At 38.5% G+C, this 26152-nt stretch overlaps 1 protein-coding gene and 1 pseudogene across 2 annotated transcripts in view; one reads left to right on the plus strand and one right to left on the minus strand.

Annotated features, from left to right (window-relative positions):
* Positions 1 to 18835, minus strand: part of CUL4B (cullin 4B) — a 36650-nt gene extending 17815 nt beyond the window's left edge. Inside the window, exons 1-10 of one of the 2 annotated variants that reach the window (XM_055338357.1) lie at positions 18734 to 18835; positions 17435 to 17977; positions 15173 to 15288; positions 5230 to 5333; positions 4667 to 4736; positions 3799 to 3872; positions 2827 to 2989; positions 2599 to 2688; positions 2220 to 2302; positions 820 to 887 (exon numbers count right to left, since the gene is read on the minus strand). In XM_055338357.1, the coding sequence (XP_055194332.1) occupies positions 820 to 887; positions 2220 to 2302; positions 2599 to 2688; positions 2827 to 2989; positions 3799 to 3872; positions 4667 to 4736; positions 5230 to 5333; positions 15173 to 15288; positions 17435 to 17977; positions 18734 to 18761 (1339 nt within the window). In that variant the 5' untranslated portion in view covers positions 18762 to 18835. Of the gene's footprint in view, positions 1 to 819; positions 888 to 2219; positions 2303 to 2598; positions 2689 to 2826; positions 2990 to 3798; positions 3873 to 4666; positions 4737 to 5229; positions 5334 to 15172; positions 15289 to 17139; positions 17214 to 17434; positions 17978 to 18733 lie in introns of those variants that run through there. The other variant, XM_055338358.1, reaches the window with a different exon arrangement.
* A 536-nt stretch (positions 18836 to 19371) lies between these two features.
* Positions 19372 to 22612, plus strand: LOC129518271 (40S ribosomal protein S2-like; annotated as a pseudogene).
* Positions 22613 to 26152: the final 3540 nt, after the last annotated feature.

Consider the following 26152-nt stretch of genomic DNA (forward strand, 5'->3'; position numbering starts at 1 on the left):
ACAAAAACAACTGTGTAATGGTTTGTGCCATTTAGCATGGCAGATCAGATATATAAACCAATTTATAAAAACTGATTTACTTAATACACATTACAAATAACTCACTCATATATGCAAGTAGCCATATTACATTTGACACTAATTAGTATACATAACTGTATTTCAGAGTATTGGATATGGTCTATGGTATTTCAAAAACCATGCATTAATAGGCCAAGTCTGAATTAAGAGTCTCAAGTATTTGATTTTCAAAATGAAATAATAGTGTAACTGTGTTAAAGTTCTAATATATCCATTTTATACAAAAGAAAAGATGGTTGGAGAAAGGTAAAACTTTTGACTATTTCTGGCACTGTCAAAGTAAAATTCAGGGCTTACCCATTAGATCACTTGGGATTAGGGGAAAGTGCTTGGTTTTATATGCTATGAATGAATACACTTTAGTGTAAAGAAAAATTCTTTTTTCTATCGTAGTCTTACATATTAAGTCAAGAATTCCCACATTCCCACTGTTTTGTTTTTATTTTTATTTTTTTTTACTGGTACTAGTGGACTCCTCTCATTCTCAGTTACTGTATTTTAAGTTAAGTCAATGAGTATCTCCTCAAAGTTTACCATGATGAATAGGGAAAAAAGGGTTGGGTCCATTCTCAGAGAAGCAGCCACAAAGTATCAAGCTTCTTTTTTTAATTTTTATTTATTTATTTATTTTATTTAGTATCAAGCTTCTTAAAAGGGCAATCCTTAAGAATTATTTTTTCACTTGTTTGCAGCTACAATTTTAAAAGTGATCTCTTTATTTATAAATTGGTCAATTACCTTTCTGAAGAATTGCTGTTAAGTGTTCACCTAGAAGTTGTTTTTCTACAGTAGCAATTAATGACTTCCTACAAGGAAAAAAAGTTTAGAATTACTGACATTTGATTTTGTTGAAAAAATTTTTTACGATTTTATTTATTTTTTTAACAGAGAGAGCACAAGCAGGGGGAGCAGCAGGCAGAGGGAGAGGGAAAAGCAGGCTCCCTGATGAGCAAGAAGCCCGGATGTGGGACTCAATCCCAGGACCCTGGGCTCATAACCTGAGCCAAAGGCAGATGCTTAGCCGACTGAGCCATCCAGGTGCCTAAACTCTACTGAAAATTTAAAGCCTCTAAGGGGGGGGGTCAAATATCTTGCTTCTGCTGCTTTTTCTTTTTTTTTTTTACAGAGAGCAACAGGGCACCTGGGTGGCTCAGTTGGTTAGGTATCTGACTCTTGATTTCAGCTCAGGTCATGATCTTGGGCTCATAGGATCAAACCCTGCATCATGCTCCACATTCAGCAGGGAATCTGCTTGCAATTTGCTCTCTCCCTCTCCCCTCAGTTCTCTCTTTATAAAATGGATAATTAAATCTTAAAAAAAAAATAAAAAGATGGAGGAGTCAGAGGGAGAGAAAGAATCCCTAGCAGGCTCCATACCCAGTGCCTGAGGCCAACTTGGGGTTCCATCTCACAACTCTAAAATCTTGCATAACCTGAGCCAAAATCAAGAGTTGGATGCCTAACCAACTGAGCCACCCAAGCATCCCTCAAATAGCTTGTTTCAAGTTAATTCCAATATTCCTATCCTATGTTTAAATGTATTGGTGCTCAGAGTTACTCTACTTACACCGTAAGAAGGAAAAGTGCATTACTTCAGAATTTGATTTACATCACTAAATAAGTATTTCTATGGTCTTGCTGTGGCTGGCTTTTTCAAAGTTTCTCTGCTTTAATTAGGTAGGTAGTTATCTATGCTACTTATAGGAACTCCTTGGTTGATAATATTTAGGAAAGCACAGAAACAGTTTCTCTTCCAAACATCTACTGAATTTTAATCAGCCTTAAGATTTCAAAGATCACATCAGTTTCTAGTACTATTTTTTTTCATTTTTAAAAAAAGCAAGCTCTACACCCAGTATGGAGCTTGAACTCACGACCCTGAGATCAAGAGTCACATGCTCTACCAACTAAACCGGCTAGGTGCCCCTCTAATGCTATTTTTAAATTACATCCTAAACACATACAATCCTTGATTAAATCTAACTAAGGAAAATGAAGTTCACATTAAGAAAACAATTGTTAAAAAATCTCAACTCACACCTGCAAATAGGTACTAACAGGTTTGAGGATGCTGAAAGTGCCTTAAGTGATTCAACAACAATGGTTAAAGTATATTAGGCTGAGCATATAATACTTACTGGGTGGTCTGATCTAAGTAAGTAATAAGTCTGTCTGCTTCTTCTTCAAGACGTTTGTTAACATGATGAAGATATTCAGGAACCTACAAAGATAGTTTTTTTATATTATTGTTTTCCTCCCCATGAATCTTTCAGAAAATGTCAAGTCCAAAAGATCCCGGGAGCAGCCCTGTCAACTGTGACAAGGTTGAATGATATGTAAAATTATAGGGAGTTTATGATCCAGAATTCTGGCCTTTAAGAGAGAAAAGAAAGGAGTACCTAAGTGAGAGAAAAGTATCACAATGTTGGGAAGTTAAGTGCAAAGGAAAGCTTATGTTTTATAAAGTAAGGTCTACTGTGAGACACAATGGATGTATTAATCATGATTTTTCAATACCTCTCTTTCCTGCATTAATTTTTGGCCTTCAGCTGCATAGAGCCGGTTAGTTTCTTCCAAAAATCGTTGTTCAAAAGAATCCTGATAAATCTGGGAGGAGGGATCAAAATAAAAAAGTTCATTTACTCAAAAAATATTAAATGTCCTCTACATGAACTGCACTATGAATTTGGTTTTTAAACATCAAACTAGGAATAGTAATCAGCTTGTAAGTGAAGTTAAACTTACTTGCAAATCAGAGAGCATGCTTAAAAGGCTTCGGAGTAAACTTCTATCAATTGCTTCACCATTTCTCTCCCTCTCAATCAAGAGAAGAATGCCATCAATTGTCTTATTCTGGACTTTCTGATCACTTATAATATGAGCCCTAAATAACTCCAGTCCCATGTCCCTAAAACAAAAATATGTATAATTAAAATTAATTGACAACAATACCACTTCTAAAGAGGCCTGCTTAACTTCTCACCACATGTTAATTAGGGCTCCAGATTTGAAGCAGCAATTGTAAAAAGATAAAATCCACACATTTAATTTTATATAACATTATTATAATTAAAGCATACAGGAAACTCATTTAGTCTTTAATGAGAACTGAAGCTAAATTCCTGTCTTCCTCCATAACTAAGTTTTCTTGTATTATTTCCTTTGGTGAATTTCTTCCTTGGTCAAATGAAGAGACAAAATTAGTTCAAAGATATAAAATGGTTTTCACTGTTCTGGTAACGAAGGCTTAATTGGTCATTTGTCATCTGGCTTCAGTTCTCAAAAATCAGTAAACTCTCTGATAATTACTGTAGGTAGATGCTAGGCATAAGGTGGGGAAAGAGCTCATTATACTATTCTATTTTTGTGTATATGTGGAATTTTCCACAGCCATGTTAACAGATAATAGCAAACTCTTGATAAGCAAAAAAATAATGCACACTCATAGACAATTCAGAGTAGACTTTAACCCCCTTGGCTAACAAAAAAACTTCTTCATTAAGTTATTACGTGCTCAGGAATGTTAGTTATCTCCAATATTAGAATAGGCAAAACATAATTAAGAAGGTAAATCTGTTATATATACAGGTCTAGAAGCCAAATTTGAGTTTTTAGGAGAATATTCACAGTATCAATTACTCTCTTTCCATTAGTGTAATTAAGATTTGACTATGATTTGTAACAAATATTTTCATAATTATTTTCTGGCATCCTTACCAAATGGAGGGTAGCATTGAATTCTGAAGAACGTAAGTTCTATCCAGAAATAAAAAAATGCTCCTGATCATGATCTGTCAATGAAAAAGAAATCAATTTTTACATTTTGTTAAGCTGATATATTTGCTCCTGATAAAATAATAAAATCACAGGATTCGCTTTTAAATATACTAGACTACTACATACCGATAAAGAAATCTGCCTGAGAATGTGCCCATACCATTTTTATTAAACTATTCTATTTTCTTAATCCTTGCTGTCGTTTTTAGAAAAGGGATACTTAAAATGGTTCTGTGACTTCTCTGCAACTTGAAAAGTAACTGAAAATAAAAACAGGGAATTAAGGGGACACACATACAATTCTTCCTCAGTAGCAGTGCTCATTCAGGGTGAAGCTGCCCTACATTGTACATGTATGGCTTTGGATAGAAGGATTTTAAGGTTTTTACTTTACAGAATATAAGATATAAAATTAATAGCAGATTAGGGAGAAAGGATAAGGCTGAATTCTGAATAAACTAAAATGCAGGACCATCAGGCACCTTCACAGGGCAATCAAGTAGGTGGGCGGGACATCCATCAAAACCAACACACAAAAATGTACCTTTTTTTCTAAACGAGGTACTTGTTGGTTAAGTGTGACAAAAATAAAAATGATCCTAAGGTACAAGTCATTCTAAAATGGTGGTTTCCCTGTAACTCACAGTTTAAAAATAGAAAACTTAACCACAATTAGTTTTCAATTCAGAACAAGAGCAGACATCAAGGCAATTCCCCCACACTGCAAAGCTTTTAAAACTAATATTCATGTATTTGAAGAAACTTATTTAACTACAATAAATAAATGCAATACTTTTTTCCAGCTTACCATTTGTCTGCAATGATTTTGCCAGCATTTATCAATCTTCTTTAGAAAAAGAACACTATCCAATGAATCCATGAAGTATGTCAAGGATATTTTTAAGTGCTCAATACAAGTAATACAAGCAATGTAAGAGCTTATTTGTCTTAAATATGGAGTATTACACACTAATTAAACAGCACTTAACTATAGAACAAAATGCTATCTCTTAAACTGTAAAAAATTTTAGGTTCGACTAAATACTTTTTAGAACAAGTCTTACACATAAATGAGCATTATGCTGTTTATGATTTCCCTTAGAAGATGACTTTTCCCTAAATGGAAATTTGTTAGGACAAAAAGGGTAAAGACATAAGGATATGTTATATTCACTAACACCACAATGTAGATATGGAACCTAATTAAGGTTGAAAAGTCAAAAACTCCTTTCTTCTTTCTCCAGAAAGGTAAGGAACAATATAACAAATCTACAAAACACAGGCATTCCATTTCAAGTTGGGTTAAATGGTGAGGGATAGGGAAGGAGGCAACAGATAAAAATACAGTATTTTGAGTTTTTAAAAGGATATTCTCTGAACTGATGAATTTGTGCTTTGATGTGATCTTCACAAATCTGTCTCAGCTGTTTGTACAAGTTTGCAGAAATCTTGTAAGAACAGAGATTTTCTACAGCCTGCAAGATTAAACATATACTTGCTTAAAGAGAAAATAGTCACTGATTATTTACATCAAATTCTTATTTTAATACTTTTATTAAAAAGGGTTATTTATCCATTTAAAACACAAACTAAAATAACAAAATATGAATGCAAGTGAACTTTTTCATAATAGATGTACCAAAAAAAAAAAAAAACCCACCCCACTATTATATTAGTGGGCTGTTCAGGTTAAGGATGGAGGGAATCGGGCAGCCCCAGTGGCGCAGCGGTTTAGCGCCGCCTGCAGCTCAGGGCGTGATCCTGGAGACCCTGGATCAAGTCCCACGTCAGGCTCTCTGCATGGAGCCTGCTTCTCCCTCTGCCTGTGTCTCTGCCTCTCATTCTCTCTGTCTCTATGAATAAATAAATAAATAAACAAAATCTTAAAAAAAAGGATGGAAGGAATCAAGCCAAGTTCTACCCTGTGGAGACATCCAATTTACAACAACGACTACATGTAAATGTTGTCTGGTTCTTGAAAATGTTAATTATTTTTATAAGTAGAATCTCATTTTGAGTTTTAAAAAGTTTCACAATTGTTTATCAGATGGATTCACCATTGAATTAGAACTTATTTATACTTTCTTTGGTTTTCCTGAATAGAACAATGGATTATTGCTAGCAGTATTATATAATGAGTATGGCGCAGACACCAAGTATTTTTCTTATTTTTCTCCAATATTTCAGTTTATGAATATTTAAATCGAGGTTTTAAAATTTGTACAATTAAGCAAACATTAATTACAACAGAAATAACTATTTTTACTTCATTCTAATAGTTGAATTGGTCTTCTTTTATACTCAGATCCCGAAAGGACAGACTTTAGATTTCAATGAGTTTCCAGTTATGTGTATCAAAGACTTTCAAATTTAAAACAACAGGCATGGTAAAACTCTTTGGATGAACTCTGATATAATCTACAATTCCAACTAGTAATTACTTAAGTATAACACCAGGATTCCTTCCTCACCACAAGAAAAGGCAGAAAATCCATTAAAATTGACTCTAAGGGAGCATCCAAGTTCCATAGGTTGGAGTGGAATTTTATAAATATGTACTTGGAAGTCACATTCCCAGCATGCAAGTCCAGTAAATAAATTAGCAAATGAAAAGAAAGCTCAAAGAAAACCACTTATATCATTGCAGGAAAGTCACTGCACCTCACCAGGAAACAGCAGGCCAATTAGATCCAATAGCTAAGAGGAATAAGAAAGCTGAGTCTCCCTTGGCCACTTTCCATGGGGCCTTGGGTTAGGCCCTAAAGGGTGTATTTATGCTTGTTTCATGAGCCCTTCTGTTCACATTGGATCTCTATGGACTCTCCCCCTTCCTTCTTTAGTATTCTTTTCATTGTATCTCATGTTCCTCTTGAATGACTCATTTTCTCAGCACTTCTCATTTCCCTGCTTAGATTCTGTCTTTGTACTTTATCTTATCCACATTTCCCACTTCCAGTACTTCTCCAAGTCCTGTATCTCCCATTCCATTCTGCTGTGTTTCTCTTTATTTATCTTCTAGCACAAAATACCATATTCCCTTACTACTCAGGTAGGTCCCACCTCTTCCTTTTTTTTTTTTTTTTAAAGGAGAGCTCAGGAGTTTCACTTTTATTTTTATTTTTTTTTATTTTTATTTATTTATTATAGTCACACAGAGAGAGAGAGAGAGAGAGGCAGAGACACAGGCAGAGGGAGAAGCAGGCTCCATGCACCGGGAGCCCGACGTGGGATTCAATCCCGGGTCTCCAGGATCGCGCCCTGGGCCAAAGGCAGGCGCCAAACCGCTGCGCCACCCAGGGATCCCGGTCCCACCTCTTCCAATAAGCTTTCCTTAACTGTTTCAACCGGGCACTATCCACCAATCATAACACACTAATTTATCAGTCAATGCTATATATCTTTTTTTAAAAAATTCTATATTTGTGCATATCCCATCCCCCAATTCTCTTTAATGAAAAAAGAGACCATGTGCTCATGTATCCACATAACTCTTTTAATGCTTTGGGGGCTTTGAATCAGGCAATATGCCAAATATTTGAAAAAAAAACATACTTAAAACTAGCATTGTGTCTTGTACATAGAAGGGGCTTATAGTGTAAGTAGAAAACTGGCCAGAAAACATAGAATTACAAAACACTGCATTAGGTGCTATGATGACAATAAGCAAAGAGGCAAAGGCCCTAAGCCAGGCTCTTTAGGACAGGAGCAAGTCAGGAAAGGCTTCCTGAACAGAGGCAAAAAGGTGGAATCCCAAAGACTAGAGGAAAATGGATGAAGAGCTAGTGGGAATAATGAGAAATAGAGAAGTAAGCTGGGCTTTATATGCATACAATCTCTCCCATGTTCAGTTGGAGAGTAATTTAAGCAAGAAAAGCAGGAATGGGAGTCTTGAAAGTCAAATTGAAACAGAACACTGTTTCTCTAGTTAGCCTTTATGAGTCTTAACATATATAGACCAGATCTAGTAATTTCCCTTCCTTGACAACCTTTCATCAAGCTCCTTAAGTACTGCTATGGAGAAATCCCGTAATAGGTATTAAAAAATACAAAGGACTGCACCTCACCAGGAAACAGCAGGCCTGGTGGTACCTGGCTGGCCCAGACACCTGGGTGGCTCAGTGGATGAGCGTCCGACTCTGGCTCAGGTCGTGGTCCTGGGATCAAGTCCCCCATTAGGCTTTGCGTGGGGAGTCTGCTTCTCCCTTTCCCTATGTCTCTGCCTCTCTCATGAATAAATAAGATCTTATTAAAAAGTCCAGGGTCTCCCTCCTGCCTTACACAGGACTCGACCTCTTTAAAAAATTAATTAAATAAATAAAACACTGCTGGAAAAGATACTCCCCAAACTAATAATGTTTGTGGATAGAGGAACTAGCTGAGTGCAAAGGAGGGTAGAGGGGAAGTAAAACTTTCACTACATGCTCTGTAATACTTTTTGGGCTTTTAATAGGATGAATATATTAAGTACTCAAAAAAATATTCACCTCATCCAATAAACCCTTTCTACCTTCCCCACCTTTCAGCATGGCATTCAAGGCTCAATCTTACCATTTTAGTCTGATGCCTGTTTATAATCTTCCACACACACCTTGATCTAAACACTCTGCTTTCCTTACTTTTTAAAGCAAGGTTTGTTTGGAGCAGTCATATATGCCTAAAACAGGGGCTTCCAAAGTTTTTTGACAAGGCACAGTAAAAAATGCACTTCATGTCACAAGCCATTATACATAGATTTATGTAATTGAAACAGAATCTTCAAGAAACTATACTTATTACTATGTGTGATATTCTCCAATTATTTTCTATTTTATCTCTTAAAAAATTGTGTTGGTCACAAACTACTAATTTCATGAACCTAACTAGAATCTAAGCACCTTAGGGGCAAGGCCTAAGTGATCTCTATATGCCCATGGCATCTGTCCAGCTTTGCACATAGGAAGCAGTAACTGATTCAACAAGGACTGTTTACTAAATAAGTACTCTGTATAGATGCTGGGATAGAAACATGAATAGGGAAGTGTTAAATCACTACTTAAAGTTTGGAATAAGCTCTATTTTTTAAAAGATTTTATTTATTTATTCATGAAAGACACAGAGAAAGAGGCAGAGACATAGGCAGAGGGAGAAGCAGGCTCTCCGTGGGGAGCTCGATGTGGGACTATATCCCAGGACCCGGGATCACACCCTGAGCCTAAGGCAAATGCTCAACCACTGAGCCACCCAGGTGCCCCCAGGATAAGCTCTATTTTATTCCACCTCTTAGAAATGCACTACCAGAAATGCATTAAGTATTAATTATTTTATATTTCACTTCACATGCAACTATTTGTATCATACTCTACACAGTTTTATAAGTCTCTTAAATAAAACTCTTTTTACTCAAGCTCCCAATCATTACTGGTAAATATGCTGTCTTAAATCATTTTTGAAGGCAGTCAAATATAAAATAGAAACATTTAAAAAAAAACATTCTAGCAAGATTCTAACCTTTATTCCTCTAAATCCTAGCCCCTACCCTCCAAAATCCACACGTCACATCAAAAAACATGTTTGTCCGAAAAAAGAGAAAAAAAGCATGTTTGTCCGATACAAACAAAACCACTCACTCCAAAGAAATGTAAACGTGTAGCAAATGAAATCTAAAACTATAGTTCCTGAAATCTGATGCTTTGGGGAATAAAGGATTTAAGAAACAGCAAAGGCACAAAAGATTTCATCTGGAACAAGTGAACGGAAATAAGGGTGAGCAATAAGCCTAGAATAAAAAATGAAGAGGATTAAAATAAAAATAAAAAAATACAATGACTGCAAACATAATTAAACATAGTATAGGAGGAAATCTAGAAACTTTTCTGATTTAACAACAGACACCCAGAAAGGTATTAAACTCCCATTAGGGTGCTGAACTCTGGTCACTGGCCTAATGGGTTGGGTCTTATTTTTCAAACCCTATGTGTTTTTTTTTTGGGGGGGGGGTTAATTTTTATTTATTTATGATAGTCACAGAGAGAGAAAGAGAGAGAAGCAGAGACATAGGCAGAGGGAGAAGCAGGCTCCATGCACCAGGAGCCCTATGTGGGATTCAATCCTGGGTCTCCAGGGTCGCGCCCTGGGCCAAAGGCAGGCGCCAAACCGCTGCGCCACCTAGGGATCCCCTCAAACCCTATGTTTAAAGAAAAAGGAAAGCACAGTTTTCAAGAACTGATACAGCAATAAAATCTAAATTACCTTTTTACATTTAGTAAAAGTGGCTGAAATAAGATACTTGAAATATACCAAAAACTAAGAACTTGCAGAAAGGAAACCAGACATGAAACCTAAATTTTCTTTTTACATCTAGGAAAAAAGGTTTAAATAAGACTAAAATTACCAAGGATTAAGAATTTGTAGTTGCATACTTTTTAAATTGCAGGGATAATATTGTGTACTAACTCAATAAAGAAAGAAGCAATATATGTGACAGATTAAACTTAAAAACATCAAGAGTGACAACAATTAAATAACCTTACATAGAATGCAATTAGTTACTCATCAATATAGAATACAAAAGCTGGTCATCTCTGCTAAGAATCTAACTACTCTTCTATAACTTCTGACTACTTAAACCACCAGATTTTACAATGGGTAATAACCTATACTGAGAAGGACACACTATTTGCTTTCAGTCTTACGGTCATCTACTTGATAAACGAAGCGTTACTAGAAAAGTTCATTATTTAAGATTTACTTCACAAAAAGCTAACCAGAGTTCCCATTATTAATAATAAATAAAATTATTTCCAGCAGAATTGAAGTATGGATTAGGCTTGTCTTCAAAGAAAACAGCTAGACATTTATATTAAGAATAAATGTTGGGACGCCTGAGTGGCTCAGTGGTTGAGTGTCTGCCTTCAGCTCAGGGTGTGATCCCGGGATCCGGGATCGAGTCCCACATCAGGCTCCTTGCGGGGAGCCTGCTTCTCCCTCTGCCTGTATCTCTGCCTCTGTGTCTCTCATGAATAAATAAAATCTTTTTTAAAAAAAGAATAAAATGTTATACTTTCATATGTAAACAACCAGGCAGTTCCAAAAAAAAAAAAATGTAGCTGATTTAAAAAACACTCCACAGGGACGCCTGGGTGGCTCAGCGGTTGAGTGCCTGCCTCTGGCCCAGGGTGTGAGTCACGGATCGAGTCCCACATTGGGCTCCCTGCATGGAGCCTGCTTCTCCCTCTGCCTGTGTCTCTGCCTCTCTCTCTGTGTTTCTCATTAATAAATAAATAAAATCTTTAAAAATAAATAAAAATAAATAAAAAATAAAAACACTCCACAGCTACTTATACAAAGGCTGAGAACATGAGGAAAATAATCCCTTTATTTAAAATACCAAAAATTCCAACTACTATAAGATACCACATGTAAAAAACAAGACATATTCTTGAGATGTAAAGGACACTGTTCCTAGAGAGTGCCTCTCTTTTTCTATTATTTTTTTCAATTTGGCTAATGGTGTCTACTGACACATATTTGGAATGTAATCTATTTATCAGCCAGCTGTTCTGGCCCAATGTGGATTTAGAATTTTAAAACATGTGTGGCTTTAGAGCTGTATAATAAAGTATAATCTTAAAATAAAAATATCTTTTTAAAAGACTCTTATTATAATCAACATCACTGGGGACACCAATAAATAGCAGACATTGTAATAAGTAGTTTTTTGCAGTATTTTACAGCTAAACAGCCCTGCCATATAGGTAACATTAGTCTTCCCATTTTACTAATGGGGAAAACAAAGCTTAGATAAGTAACTTGCCCAAAGTTATTATGAGTGGCAGATCTCTAATCTAAGCAAGCTGATGAACTCAAAGATCAGTGCACTTAACCATACTATCTGTAGTAAATCAAAAACAAGCAAAAAAAATCTCCCAAAACCCAAACAACATTAACCACTGCCTCACACTTAACAGGATTTCACGGTTGTCCAGGAAAGATAATTTTTAAGCTCAAGTACTATTCTCATTTAAATCACTTTTAAAAGACATTTGTTTCTTGCAAATGCACTCAAAACTACATGTTCTCTTCTAGAAATTAAAATTTTAGGGAGGCAGTACATGCAATCCACACTAGGGACTTCCATGCTTAAGATTTAAAACTTAACGGTTTTACAAGCACGGACAAAAGTTCTGCACAGATACATGTGAAATAAGCATTTACTTCAGAGATAGAGGCTACAATGGGGGAGTGAGGGATTTGGTGAACTTTTGCTTGGTATACTACATACTTCTATCGTCTCAATTTTATGAGAATACTTTTTTTTTTTGCCATTTCTCCCCTTACCCCCTCTTTAGGATACTTTTTAGGGGCGCCTGAGTGGCTCAGTCAGTTAAGTGTCTGTCTTCGGCTCAGGTCATGATCCCAGGTGATCTCAGGGTCCAGGGATGGAGTCCCAACATTGGGTTCCCTGCTGAGCAGGGAGCCTGCTTCTCCCTTCTCCCTCTGCCTGCTGCTCCCCATGCTTGTACACATGCTCTCTGTGCAAATAAATAAAATCTTAAAAAAATAAAACATTAAAAAAAGGAAGAGTACTTTTAATTTACATTTCAGTCAAAATTAAACAAGCACCTGAAATCCAGATGGTACAAAACAATTTTACTCTCTTTATCTTTTTATCCTTTTTTGAACTTGAAAATCTCAAAATAAACTGAGAATAATCCAAAGGGAACATTTATAAAATTAGGGTCAAAAATGACAAAAGAGCTAGAAACAAATACTTTTGAATTTACTTCAGCAAAAATAGTAAAGTACTATAAAAAATATAGAGAGTAAACAGTTATAACACTGTTTTTAGGCTAAAGAAATACAACTGAACAATAGCAGGTGATAATTCTGAAGCAGATAAAACGAAAAACACAAAAATACAAGCTATGAGCTCTTGAAACAAAGGAAATTTAACAGAATTAATTTATCAGGAAAATATTTTTGAACCCCAAAAGTCTATAAAAATATTCAAGGTAAAGTAAATAGGGTTCATTAACAATCACAGCCAATATGCTATAAATATAAAATGTGTCCAAATAATCACCATATATATACATACACACACATATATGAAAAAATTTATTTGGTGACAGTTTTTTCCCTAAAGTAAAACTATTTATTTGTCTCTTACACTACACTATAGAAGCATTTGAAGTGCTGTGGTGTATTATTGAAGCAACATAGTAGTGAATGTGCACTGGACTTGAAAATTGGCCATCTCAGTATACTGAAAAGATATAAAAGATAAACCTGATTTGTAGAGGGCCACCTGCACTATATGAAACCCTTTGTGAAGTAGAGTAGTTATTATTCCTCTATTGATGAGGAAATTGAGTCTGGATAGCTTCTGCCTTTCCAACTCTAATTCCATAATTCTACTTTTATTACTGTACAACTCAGAAGCCTCATATGCAACATACCAACATAGTCAAATAAGGTGGGCTTATCCTTAATAGCTTTGTACTACTACTTGACACAGTGTTATAATGATTATATTGTGTAACATTATTACTATGTGTTGGGCATGTTCTGAGTGTTTTGCATGCACTGACTCGTTGAGATTTTCACAGCAACAGAAACTGGTGATCTTAATTGACTTATTACAAGTAAAAAAAAAAAACCACACTGTGACTTATGCAAGAGCTTTACTACATCATCTTACATTTCTAGAATATAGCGTTTCAAAGTGTTTTTCACATCTTGACTCTAGAAGCAACCCTGTTGAGGTAGATAGGACAAGTATTCTTTCCCCTATTTTACAAAGGAAGAAACTGAAGTTGAAGGAGGTCTAGTTTCTTGCTCAAGATCTCAAGGGTAATAGCCACCAAAACAAGATCCCAAATCTGTCTTCAGATTCCTAATACAGGGTTTAACCATTACCATAATATCTCTGCAACTAAAATGAATAGATAAAAATTACAAATTCTGATAAATCAACCACTTAATATCTTACAAGGTACTTATCAATATGAAAAGAACAAGCAGGGCACCTCGGTGGCACAGTTGGTTAAAACATCCTGAGTTTTTGGCTCAGGTCATGATCTTGGGTTCTGAAATCTCAGGACCCAGAGTCAGGTTCCATGCTCAGCGCAGAGACCGCTTGAGATTCTCTCTCCCTCTGCTCCCCCCACTGCTCATTAGTGCACGCACTTGCTCTCTAAAAAATACACAAGCTATTGGACTCTGAAGTATTTTTTTTACATGAAACTGTTTACGCTATAATGGAAAGTAACTTCTTGAAGTGGTTGCGTCAAAAATACGGTAGGGCAGGGGCCCCTGGATGGCTCAGTTGGTTAAGTGACTGCCTTCGGTTCAGGTCAAGATCTCAGGGTCCTGGGATTGAGCCCCCATGTCGTGCTCCCACTCAGCGGAGAGTCTACTTCTCTCTCTCCCTGCGCCCCCTCAGCTTGTGCATGTGCACTCTAATAAATAAATAATATCTTTAAAAAAATACAGTAGGGCAAAATCATGGTAGTAAGAAGTCTAAATCAGCAATTGCCCTTAATGGTATATTTAAACTGAACATTTCAAGCATAAACCCATTTATAAAGCAAAAGAAACAAACCTGAACCTCAGATCAAGTCACTGGACTACAATCTGCTGATTTTTTGGTAAAGACAATCTTGTAGCCCAGAAAATAAAACAAACATAAAGAAGAAGAAGAAGAAATTGCAGGGACACCTGGGTGGCTCAGCGGCTGAGTGTCTGCCTTTGGCTCAGGGCATGATCCCGGTCCCAGGAGTCCCACATTGGGCTCCCTGAGAGGAGCCTGTTTCTCCCTCTGCCTGTGTCTCTGCCTCTCTCTGTGTATCTCTCATGAATAAAGTATTTTTTAAAGGAAAAAGAAATGGCAAAAGGCTACTAATATGAATGAGGGAGGATAAAGCATATAGAGAATATCTACATTTCTTGAGGCCTTTCCTATAGGTAACACCACTTAGGGATAAGTACCATAACAGAATGACTTGTCATCAGAAATCACCTTTGGGATCCAGGCTGTATGATTCCATTATAGGTAAACCCTTGATAATACCAAGGTATTCCTCACTGTAAATCCCAGTCAGAAGGGTCCAAGGTAAACCCAATATATACCAGTATGACTATACTCATAGTTTATGTCAGAATGTTAGAGTATGTCCGAATATGTGGTCTGATTATAAAGCAGAGTACATAAATCAAAACATTTTCATTAGACGGAAACCAAAAGTCTACATAAGGAGTCATTTCAAAGTAAAATCCATATACATACCACTTCAATTTATGCTTGTCAAATCTGGTTATCCACATTAATACATACCTGGTAGAGTTCTTCTAAATTGTACTTAATCGAAGTACTATTCTGGATAGCTTCCACCGCTTCTTTCAGCTTCTGCCATGTTTCATCTGTGTAGTTCTCTGGTAATTTTGGCTTATCTAGGTGATATGTACAAACAAGGTTGATATCAGAATATGTAGGATATAGTAATGGAAGGATCCATTAAAGTACAGTAATAGTATTACTGCTTTTCAAGGGTAAATTAGTACAGTAATAGTATTACTGCTTTTCAAGGGTAAATTGTGATTTTTATAATCACTACATCCAAATATTAAAGTAATTACTGCTTTTTAGCCTTAGCATAAAGAATAAAATTTGAAATGCCAGAATACTGTTTAAGTCATTTTGACTCACCTATTAGAATTAAAGGTGAGAGGTTTTTTTTTTCAATGGACTATATTGCTTTAAAAAATCAAAATTCAAAAACACAGATAAAAACTAACAGTCCTGATCTTATTCCATCACATGTAAATCCTAAGTCAGTCAACATGAATTTTGCACCTAAGATTTAAAATACTGAATATCTACTGTGCACACAGTACCTTACAAACATCTTAATCTCCCTAACAATGCTCTAAGGAAGGTATTATTTATCTCTATCTTGCAACCTAGAAAACTGAGGCTAGAATACTCATTTAGTAAGGCTTGCCCAAGGTCATTAAAGCTAATCAGTGGCAAAACTGGGATTCTAACCCAGCTCTGTTTGATCCTCACATTTATGCACCATCTTCAAATGAAGAGAAACATCTTCACATAGATTTTAATTTAAACTACATCCATGAGCAGAGTAAAATTTAAAAAAATTAAAACATCCAAATGACTCCAGAACCTATGTAGCATTTTCAGAATGGACAGGACTACCTTAAGCCAAGCTTTAAACTTCATTGACCAGCAATGAGTATTTTTTAAACTAAAATATCCTAATGCCTTAAGGATATGTTTTTAGTTTAAGAGGGAAAGAAAAAACCCAAACAAAATCTCAGAAACCAGTATGCAAATGAAATTAGGATCACAGCTCCTCTCTTTAAAAATCCTTGACTATTAAATTGATATACTTTGGAACAGTGAACATATTAGTCAATTACAATTCACATTTACTTCAGAAAGGTCTACTATTAAATCAGAAAGATTATAAGACTCTTAAGAACCTGGGGATGGGAGAGGAGTGATAGGAAAAAAAAGAGAAGGTTAAAAATAAACACTATAACCCTCTGCTCTAGACAAAATAGAGCATATTTCTGATTTCCACACTAATGTTGAAAACACAAGCACTGAGAATCTAATTTTGTCAATACTGATATTTAGCCACAAGACACTTATCTGGTAAATATTACTTCAGTTCATTCATTTACTTTTCTATTTAATAAACATCTTAGCATCTATTACCTGCCAGTTAAGAAAGTCGAAAAACTAAGTCAGAAAAACAGAAACACAGTCAACAGAAAAAAGTAATTCAGTTCAATTATGTTTTTTAAAATTATTGATTTTTATATGCATCAATGCATTCATAATACTCTTAATCACATATCTCAAACATGAAATGAACAAATTTTCCTAAAAGCTGCAGGTCAGTACTTTAAAGCCCATTTTAGTGAAAAAAAAAAATAGATGTAGTAATTGTTCCTATCTTTAGACTAGTGGTACACAGAGTTACTACTTCTGTGTATACAGTATTTTTCACTTCCAAATCCTATCTTTGGAAAGATATGCAGAGATCATAAATATTTTTCTCCAAAACTGCTTCCACAAGGAGTTTCAAGAATATAGTATCCAACATTATAAATCTAACTATAAATCATCTTTGAGCATGAAAAGATCACCAATGCTACCTGCATTTCTAGGGACTAGAGAATGTGGCCTACTGAAGCATAAAAATAAAAATCCCAGCAGTGCCAAAGCTCACTATGCACCTGAAACAAATAAACCTCTTTAGAATATAAATTTCTCACCTGTATAATCCAGATCAATCATACCGACTGGCAATGTTACACTGAGTAACAGATTAAACTGAGCCAGACATCAAATACTGCACAGAAACACTCCGGTGTATGCTTCAGCACAAGAATACTAACCACCCCCGGAAAATGAACCCTCCACCCAAAAAAGGACCTCCCTCCACCTCATTGATTATGCATAAAACACTAGGCCACCTCTATACTGTTTAATATATTAACATAAATAGAGCACGTGACCGCTCAAGTGTCAAATCCTTAGTCGGTGATTATGGATTTTGGCCTTGGTTACCTTTAAAGTTCTTGATCACTAACTTCTTAGCAGAGCCAGGCTTGCTGTTAGCAAAGCTAGAAGTGGTGGTAGAAGATTTGGCTAGGCCGTTTGCGTGATGCACCGAAGCCACAGAAGAGATTAATATACTCTTATTTTTAAGTTGCTGCTGCTGAGATGTTGCAGCAGTTGGTGAAGATGAGGAGGAAGAGGAGGAGGATTCCTCAGCCATCTTCGCATCAAACCCTACAAACTCCAGGGTGTCTTCAAAACGCAGCTTCTTCTGTATCGGTACGTGGCTGGAAGTAGCCACTGAAACCCCCAGGCAGAAGGACGAGGTTGAAGGGGATGCCGAATCCCTGGGTTGTAAAGGAGGAGTGGATGAGGAGGAAGAGGTGGAATCAAAGTCTTCTCTCTCGTTACTACTGTTACTGCTGCTACTGCTGCTGCTGTTTAACTTTCTCTTCTTGGCAGAGGTGGGCGGAGTGGTGCTGGTATTACCATCAGTGGCAGATCTGACCTCCTGAGCAGCAGCAGCAGCTGAGGGATTGGGGGAAGAAAAACCTGTTGGAAACATGAAAATAGCGGGGTCAACAGGCAGAGGAGCATCAAAAACCTACGTTTATATGCCTGCGTGCGTGTAGGAGAGAAGGTGGCAATGCTAGAGGGGGGAAGGGAAGAAAGAGAGGAGAAACACAGAGGACGAGAAGGAAAGTGAAGGGGGGGGCTACACCGGGGGAATGGGAGGGTTTGGGAAGGCGGATAGGCTGACACCAGGAGTGAGCAGAACGAGGGGGGAGAGCGAATGAGGAGGCAGACAGGTAAACGGCCGTGCCGTCCCCCTCCCCTGCTTTTCGGTCTCTCTCCCCCCTTTCTGCAGGAGCGACTCAGTGAGTCTGTGAGGCTGCAGCTCCTCCTCCTTTTCTCCCTCTCTCTGGGAGGGGAGATGCCGTGGTTGGGGGGAGGGGAAGGGGGAGGGGGAGAGAACCAGGGCTTGTTATTGTCAATAGCACAAGAGGCTAAAGATGGCGCCACTTCCGGTCACGCGGCGGCGAGGGAGGGGCGGTGTCTGTCCCCCGGAGTGGGGGGTGGAGAGAAGCACTGCAGGCGCCCGGGGGGCGGGGGAGCTGGCTGGGAGGGAGGCGGCGGGAAAGCGGCGGCTAAGGCGCCCCAGACGGTCGTGCTCCTTCTCTCGCTCTCGCTGCCCCCCCCCTGCTCCCTCTCCCTCTCCCTGGCAGCACTCGTCTTCCCTGGCCCGCCAGTAACTGCCACCCCCTCCTTAACGGTCCCGCGGGGAGCTTCGCGCTGCAGCGCCCTTACCGGAAGTGACTGGGCAGACACTTTTCATAGCGCCCAGATCCCGAAGCCCCCAGGTCCGCAGGACTTGAGTGGGGGGGGATGGGGGAGGGAGAAAAGGGGGGGAAGAGAAGTGGAAAGGGAGGAGGGGGCGGGCTTTTGAGACACCTCCCGAGTTCCTGATTGGAGCTTTCTGAACGCGAGGCGGGCGGGGTGGGGGGAAGGTGGCGGGAGAAGCAGCGGGAAGGAGCCTGAAGGGGAGGGAAGGTGGTGACGGTGAGGGGCGGGGTGAGCTAGCTGGGAAAAAGGAGGAGGAGGAAGAGAAGAAGGGAGGGAATAAAAAGTTAGGGAGCGGAGAATGGAAACTTTGAAAGAGATAAAGGAATAAGGAGGGGTTGCAAGGCAAGGGGAGTAACCCGAAATGGAGGAAAACATAATCATAGCATTATGCCTGCTGCCAAGCAGGAATGTCATGATGTTAAAATAGGAAAGGAAAAGAAAAAGATCTTAGAAAATGAGTTTTTGCTTCGATTGACCTATACATTGTTTATCTTATGTCAAGGACGCCCCTGACCCAATAAGAATAGGGCCTGAATTTTGGTACCTTTCTGAGTAATGTAGCTACAAATCTTTTTACCTTCCTAACAGGAGCATTTTCTAAGATGGCTGGCCAGAGTTGAGGGTGCATTATAAGGCCCAAGAAACAGGAAGGTAACTAACACACACACACCCCCCACACACAACACAGTTCCCAGGACCAAGCCCAACCCTGATCTCCTCCGTTGTCAATCCAGTAATTTACAGACTAAACATAGCTACTTTTACCAAATCTCAGCTCATACACTGTTTTGAAGAACACATTTTAGGAGAATGATGCTGACAAAAATCAATGGTTTCTAACAATGTATTCCACAAGTCCAAATTTCAAAATGGATTACTTGTAAGAACAAACCTCTAAATTTGGTTAAGTTAGCAACAATAAACCTTGTAAATTTCCTGCCAGAAGTTTTTATTTAACCTGAGGGCATGGGGGGCAGCACAATGTCAAATAAAACAAGATCTGCCAACCTGTTTATCGTTCTAACTGCAGAAACATTCAGTAAGTATGTACTGAAAGACTTTATCCCACACACTATACCAGGGCCATGCCATTGAGAATCCAGTAGAGGAAGACATTTTCTTTTTTTTTTTAAGATGTATTTATTTATTTATTTATTTATTTATTTATTTATTTATTTATTTATTCATGAGAGACACACAGAAAGAGAGAGAGGCAGAGACACAGGCAAAGGGAGAAGCAGGCTCCATGCCGGGAGCCCTACACGGACCGATCCTGAGACTCCAGGATCTCGCCCTGGGCCAAAGGCAGGCGCCAAACCGCTAAGCCACCCAGGGATTCCCCGAGGAAGACATTTTCAAAATGAATTTCCATAACAGTTCTATAACAAATGTATAAAGTGCTCTGGAAACAGGTGAACCAAGAGATTAGGAGGAATTTTGGAACAGTTTCACAGAGGAATTGTTTATGCTGGGTCCCAAAGTGGGAACTGCCAAAAAGACAAGAGGGGAGAAGGCGAAAGGCATTCTGGGCAGTGGAAATGGGCTTAGCAGGCAGTTGTGAAAAGTCCTGGCCTGTTTATGGAACTATGGAAAGTACAGTGAAGTTAGTAAGATGTCTGGTTGGAAGTAAGGAAAATGAGACTCTGGAGGGCCTGGGTGGCTCAGCAGTTGAGCATCGGCCTTCAGCTCAGGGCATGATCCTGCAGTCCTGGAATCGAGTTCCACATGGGTCTGTGCATGGAGCCTGCTTCTCCCTCTGCCTGTGTCTCTGCCTCTCTGTGGCTCTCATGAATAAGTAAATTAAATATTTTTTTAAAAAAAGAAAGAAAATGAGGCTCAAAAGTGTCTGGGTAGGGCGCCAAAGGCAGGCTGCCCAAAATGTAACACAATGGCATACTGATTATTTTGAATTGAAGCTACTTGGGAAGCAACTGGTGAAAGGACATGCAGACCCACTGCTGTCCCTCTGAAAGCAGGAAACAAATCTCCTATAAGAAAAATATCCTCCCTGTACTAAGATATAAAAAGACATCCTTATTACCAGAGATAGAGACTTTAAAGCCAAGAAAGATGCAGAAATATTTTTCTAATCTACCTCAACTTAAATTCTGCTTCGAATTCCCTAATTAAAGCTCCCAAATACTTGTTTTCTTTATCCTGTCAATGCCTCACAAATTTATTGTTTCATTGTCTAAGATGTATAAAAACTGCCTGTCTTGTTCATTTCTTGAGGTCTCAATTTCATAATTGGGCCTCTGTGCCTACATAATAAAACTCTGGGTTTTTTTCTCCTATTAATCTGTCTCATGTAAATTTAATTCTTAATCCAGCAGGAAGACCTTGAAGGGTAGAAGGAGAATTTCTCCTTCCCTCCTCTGGTGCACAAAGCCAAAGATCTGGTCTACCTTGCAGCCTAGGGTAGACAGCAAGGAGAGGAGGGAGCAATCTGGGCTTTTAAAAGCAGGGGAGTAACATGGGTAGTGTAAAAGCAGTTTGTATTGAATAGTTTGAGATAGACAAATCAGAACTCTAAGAATAGATCCATTTTGTAGCCGCTTATACAAGCCCACTTTTTGTTTATGTATTTATTTTTTAAATTTTAGATCTTCAAAAGTCTTTGGTTAAATAGCAAATCCACTTTGAGCAAATCCACCTTCTCCGAGAGACCACCAAATGGTGGATGACGCCGGTGCTGCGGGAGGCCCGGGAGGCCCTGAAGGCCGGGAAGGCTCGGAATGGGAGGCCGCGGCGGCTTCCGCAGAGGCTTCGCCAGCGGCATCCGGGGCCGCGGCCGCGGCCGTTGTCGGGGCCGGGCCGAGGTCGCGGAGCTCGCGGAGGCAAGGCGGAGGACTAGGAGTGGATCCCCGTCACCAAGCTGGGCCGCCTAGTCAAGGACAGGAAGATCAAGTCACTGGAGGATATCTATCTCTTTTCTCTGTCCATCAAGGAATCTGAGATCATTGACTTCTTTGGGGGGCATCCCTCAAGGATGAGGTTTTGAAAATCATGCCAGTGCAAAAGCAGACCTGTGCTGGCCAGCGGACCAGGTTCAAGGCATTTGTTGCCATCGGAGATTACAACGGACACTTCGGTCTGGGCGTCAAGTGCTCTAAGGAGGTAGCCACTGCCATCCGTGAGGCCATCATCCTGGCCAAGCTTTCCATTGTCCCCCTGCAGCGAGGCTACTGGGGGAGCAAGATCGCCAAGCCCGACACTGTCCCATGCAAGGTGACTGGTCACTGTGATTCTGTGCTGGTGTGTCTCATCCCTGCCCCCAGAGGCACTGGCATTGTCTCAGCCCCTGTGCCCAAGAAGTTACTGATGATGGCTGGTATTGACAACTGCTACACTTGGCCAGGGACTGCACTGCCAGCCTGGGGAACTTTGCCAAGGCTACTTTTGATACGATCTCCAAGACCTACAGCTATCTCACCCCTGATCTCTGGAAAGAGACTGTGTTCACCAAGTCTCCCTATCAGGAATTCACTGACCATCTTGTAAAGACCCACTCCAGAGTCTCTGTGCAGAGGACCCAGACTCCAGCTGTGGCTACCACATAGTTTTATACAAGAAAAATAAAAGTGAATGTGCTATTTGATTACAATTGGCTAAGAGCAAGGCTCTAATGGAACTTAGGCCCTAGGGCCACAGAGAACTGTAAGAGGATGAAAAGCGGGGAAGATGGACTCCTCTGTTTTGAAAGTCCCATTTTGTTCCTGCTGCCTAAAATGAGACTGTAAACTCTTAAAGCCAAGGAAGGTATGCTGAAACAGAAAACTTTCCTTTATGTGTCTCATACTTCACAGGATGCTGAGTAACTGTAAATGCAGAGTAAATACTGAATTGAATATCCTCATTTGAATGAGAATAAAATAATGCTGTGTCTTTACAGAAGAGGATTAATTGACTAATTTTCCAGATTTAATGAACAAGGTTTTTCTACTTTGTGTAGTTCTATTCCTTAGAAGGGTGTGTGGATGGGCCAGGTGATAATGGCTCGAATTGATACCTTTTCTAGAAGTATTTGCATTTTAACCAATGATTTTTCAAGACTGAAAAAATGGGGCTTGTTCTAATTCATGTAACTGTATTTCTTAAAGGGTATATGAAAGTGCTAGCTATTTTAAAAATCATAAATATTAGTACAACTGAAAGGGAATGGACATAAAGGCAGAAAACTGCTTTTGCTATTCAAAGATAAACATTTAGACTAACATAAAGCATAGCTGAGTCTTGCTAATATTCAACTACATTCTAATAATAATAGCTCCCAATCTGACATGATTATCTAAGCCCTTCACTCTTCCAAGTTACATGTTAGCTCTAAAAGCATAATCCTTGGCTCTTGAGCACTAGTTCACTTTGAATGACCTAGTAGTCTAACTTACTATTTAAGTTTTCCATGAAATATCCTTAAAAGAGTTTTGTGGAAAAATATTTTTCTTTTTTATCTTGGTGACTAATAGTAATCTTCCTTTTGATATCGTAACAACCTTATTTTATTTTGTGTCAGGTCAATCCTCATATATTTAGTACATCTTAATATGGATATTTAATTTTAATAATGATATTTTTATTTTTTAATATTTTATTTACTTATTCGTGAGAGACAGAGAGAGGCAGAGACATAGGCAGAGGGAGAAGCAGCCCCCCCCCCACACACACACACCGGGAGCCTGATGTGGGACCTGATCCCAGGACTCCAGGATTATGACCTGAGCCAAAGGCAGATGGTCAACCACTGAACCACCCAGGTGACCCAATAATGATCTTTTTATTTAACATTTAGATTTTGTGGCACAAACCAACTTAGATACTACTATATGATGTGTGAGGGCCAGAACTTTGTGTCTTCTTGGACCAATTTAAAAAGAAGAAAAACCTTCCATGTATCTTTGTAAAATATCTTTCTTTTACATCAAGAATCAAATAAATGAGCTAATTACATAACCATATATATTATATACATCCAAACATTTGCCAACCAACGTTAAACACATTTTCAACATTAAAATACATTTCTCAAGGTTGAACTCACTGAAACCACAATAGTCAAGACATGCAGTGTAGGACACCATACAATTATGGCCATTATCAGACTAAACCAGATTGGGCACTTAACACATACATATTCCATATATAGAGTCTTTCATCTTGTGAGTTCAACTCATACCTTAGAAACATTAATTAAACTTTATAGTGCTGCCAGATGAAGTATAGTTATTATTGGTATTCTTTTAATCAAGCAAATAAATCTGTAGCTACTTATACAGGTAAATATACGCATAAAGGAAGAAACACAAAGACAGGACTAGTTTTTCTAATGTCCATTCCCCTATTTCAGCAGTTATGTCTCTAAAAAAGAATATGACCTTTTTCCCTTTTTTGATCACGGGGATTCTCCAAGGCGTTTGGTTTTGAGTCATCTTCAGACATTTCAGAGCAGGGGCTTGTCTGTGGACACTCAGGCTCACAGAAGACTTGTCATCCACGGGTGGGATTTTCCTTCAAAATAGGAGATTCTGCTTCAGAAGAATACGAAACATGTTGCTGTGGCAAGCATTGTTTAGGAATGTGTCTAGAAAACACAACTGGTGGGTAAAAGGTAGTTCATGTTCCCTATCTGCCTTTCTGAAGGACCATCTTTGAAGCAGGGAAACATGGAGAAGGCAAGCCAAGCTGTGGTGAAGTAGCCAACATTACATCATAGTAAGGGCTTTGTGATGCTATCAACAGCAAGGGGCTGCTAGGGATGACTGAGTTCAAAGCATAAGCAAAGATGATCCAACTATACAGTGTGAATTCACCCTCTGCCCACCCTAGAGTTTAAGGCAAGAAACTTGACAACAAATGCTAAACCTGGTGCTCAGTACAATGTAAATAAATAACACAGATCTCATATTTTACATAAAATCATTTATCCTCTACATAAAATTATCTCATCAACTGAAGGCTTACTGACTTGGGTACATCAAATATTTGAGGACTTAACCCCTTAGCTCAGAGGTTTCACCTACAGTCATACCTGTGAACCATCTGGAAAGCAGATTTAAGGACTAAGATTTAGGGCCAGGCCATTTTCCCTGGGGGTTTAGTTTGAGGGAATGGATCATCCACAGATTTCTTTCTTTGGTGCTGCCAAGCACTTGCTTATAGTGGAGTTGCTAGACCTATTTTTAACCTTCCCTTCACTTTATCAATGACTCTCAACGTCCCTCCCACCCTGCTTTAAGATTTGATCTTCCAATGGCATTCAGCTTTTCTTTTTCTCAAAAGCAAGCCCGTTTTAGGTTTAAATCAGTGGCTCCCAACTCCAAATAAACAACAGAATTACCTGGGGATTTAGGGGGGAAAAAAAACCACCTTTGCCCAGGTTTCAAACTAGTCCAACTGAATTGGAATCTCTGTGAGTAGTGACTCCATTACCATTATTTCTAAGAAGCTCTCAGGGTGAATCTACTTACCTTCAAGATTGAGACCACAGCTGTAGGTGAACTAAGTACCATCAAGATTTGAATGAGGCTGATAAGCCCTTGTACTCTTTAAAGCCTGAAATTTCACAATTATTTATTCATTTCTTTTGATAAAAATAGTCTCCTTCTCTAGGAATCCTTTTTTCAAATGCAAATTAGCCAGGGAGACTCAGTTCCTGACCCTTTAAGGTGAATGCGTCTTGGGAACAAAGGATAATACAAAAGTCCTAAGTGCCTGGAGGTAAACAGAACTAGGACTAGGCATTGCAATGGGGGGTGTGGTAGGGGGTAAAGTTACATCAAGGGAGGAAAGAGTTCTGAGAGTACCTCTTGCTGACTTCACAGTATTGCCTGTGGCCAATCCTACTTTGTGATGACTGCATATTTAAGATCTGGTTAACTTTATCTCAGCAGCCAAAAGCTTATTCAGAGAAATTTAAGTATTTTTTATAAGCAAAACAAAGACCAGACATCAGGAATGTAGATTTGGGGCTATACATAAATGCCCAACTCTGAATTAGTCACCATATGGATGTTTCTATTGCCCAGTGATCTGTTTTCCTGATTCCATTAAATGTCCTTTATTCCCACCAATAGCATTATTTTTCTTGCCAATTCATTCGGTCACTCAACAAAAATGTATTGAGCAACTACTCTGGGCAAGGCATGGTGCTAGATGTCATAAGGGAATACAGAACTAATACAAAATTCCATTTGTGGTTGATTTTATAGTTTTTCAAAAACACTTTCACACACAATCCTATTTTATCCTCAAAACCACACTATGAGATAGGTCAGGTGCCATCCCCATTTTACAGATGAGAGGCTCAGGGAAGGAGGTTAAAATGATTTGCCAAAGACATGAAGCCCACAGACGTAAACCAAACCCACTTTTTCTCTAAACCCAAAT

Source organism: Nyctereutes procyonoides, unplaced genomic scaffold (assembly GCF_905146905.1).
Source record: "Nyctereutes procyonoides isolate TBG_1078 unplaced genomic scaffold, NYPRO_anot_genome, whole genome shotgun sequence".
NCBI classification, from domain to species: domain Eukaryota; kingdom Metazoa; phylum Chordata; class Mammalia; order Carnivora; family Canidae; genus Nyctereutes; species Nyctereutes procyonoides.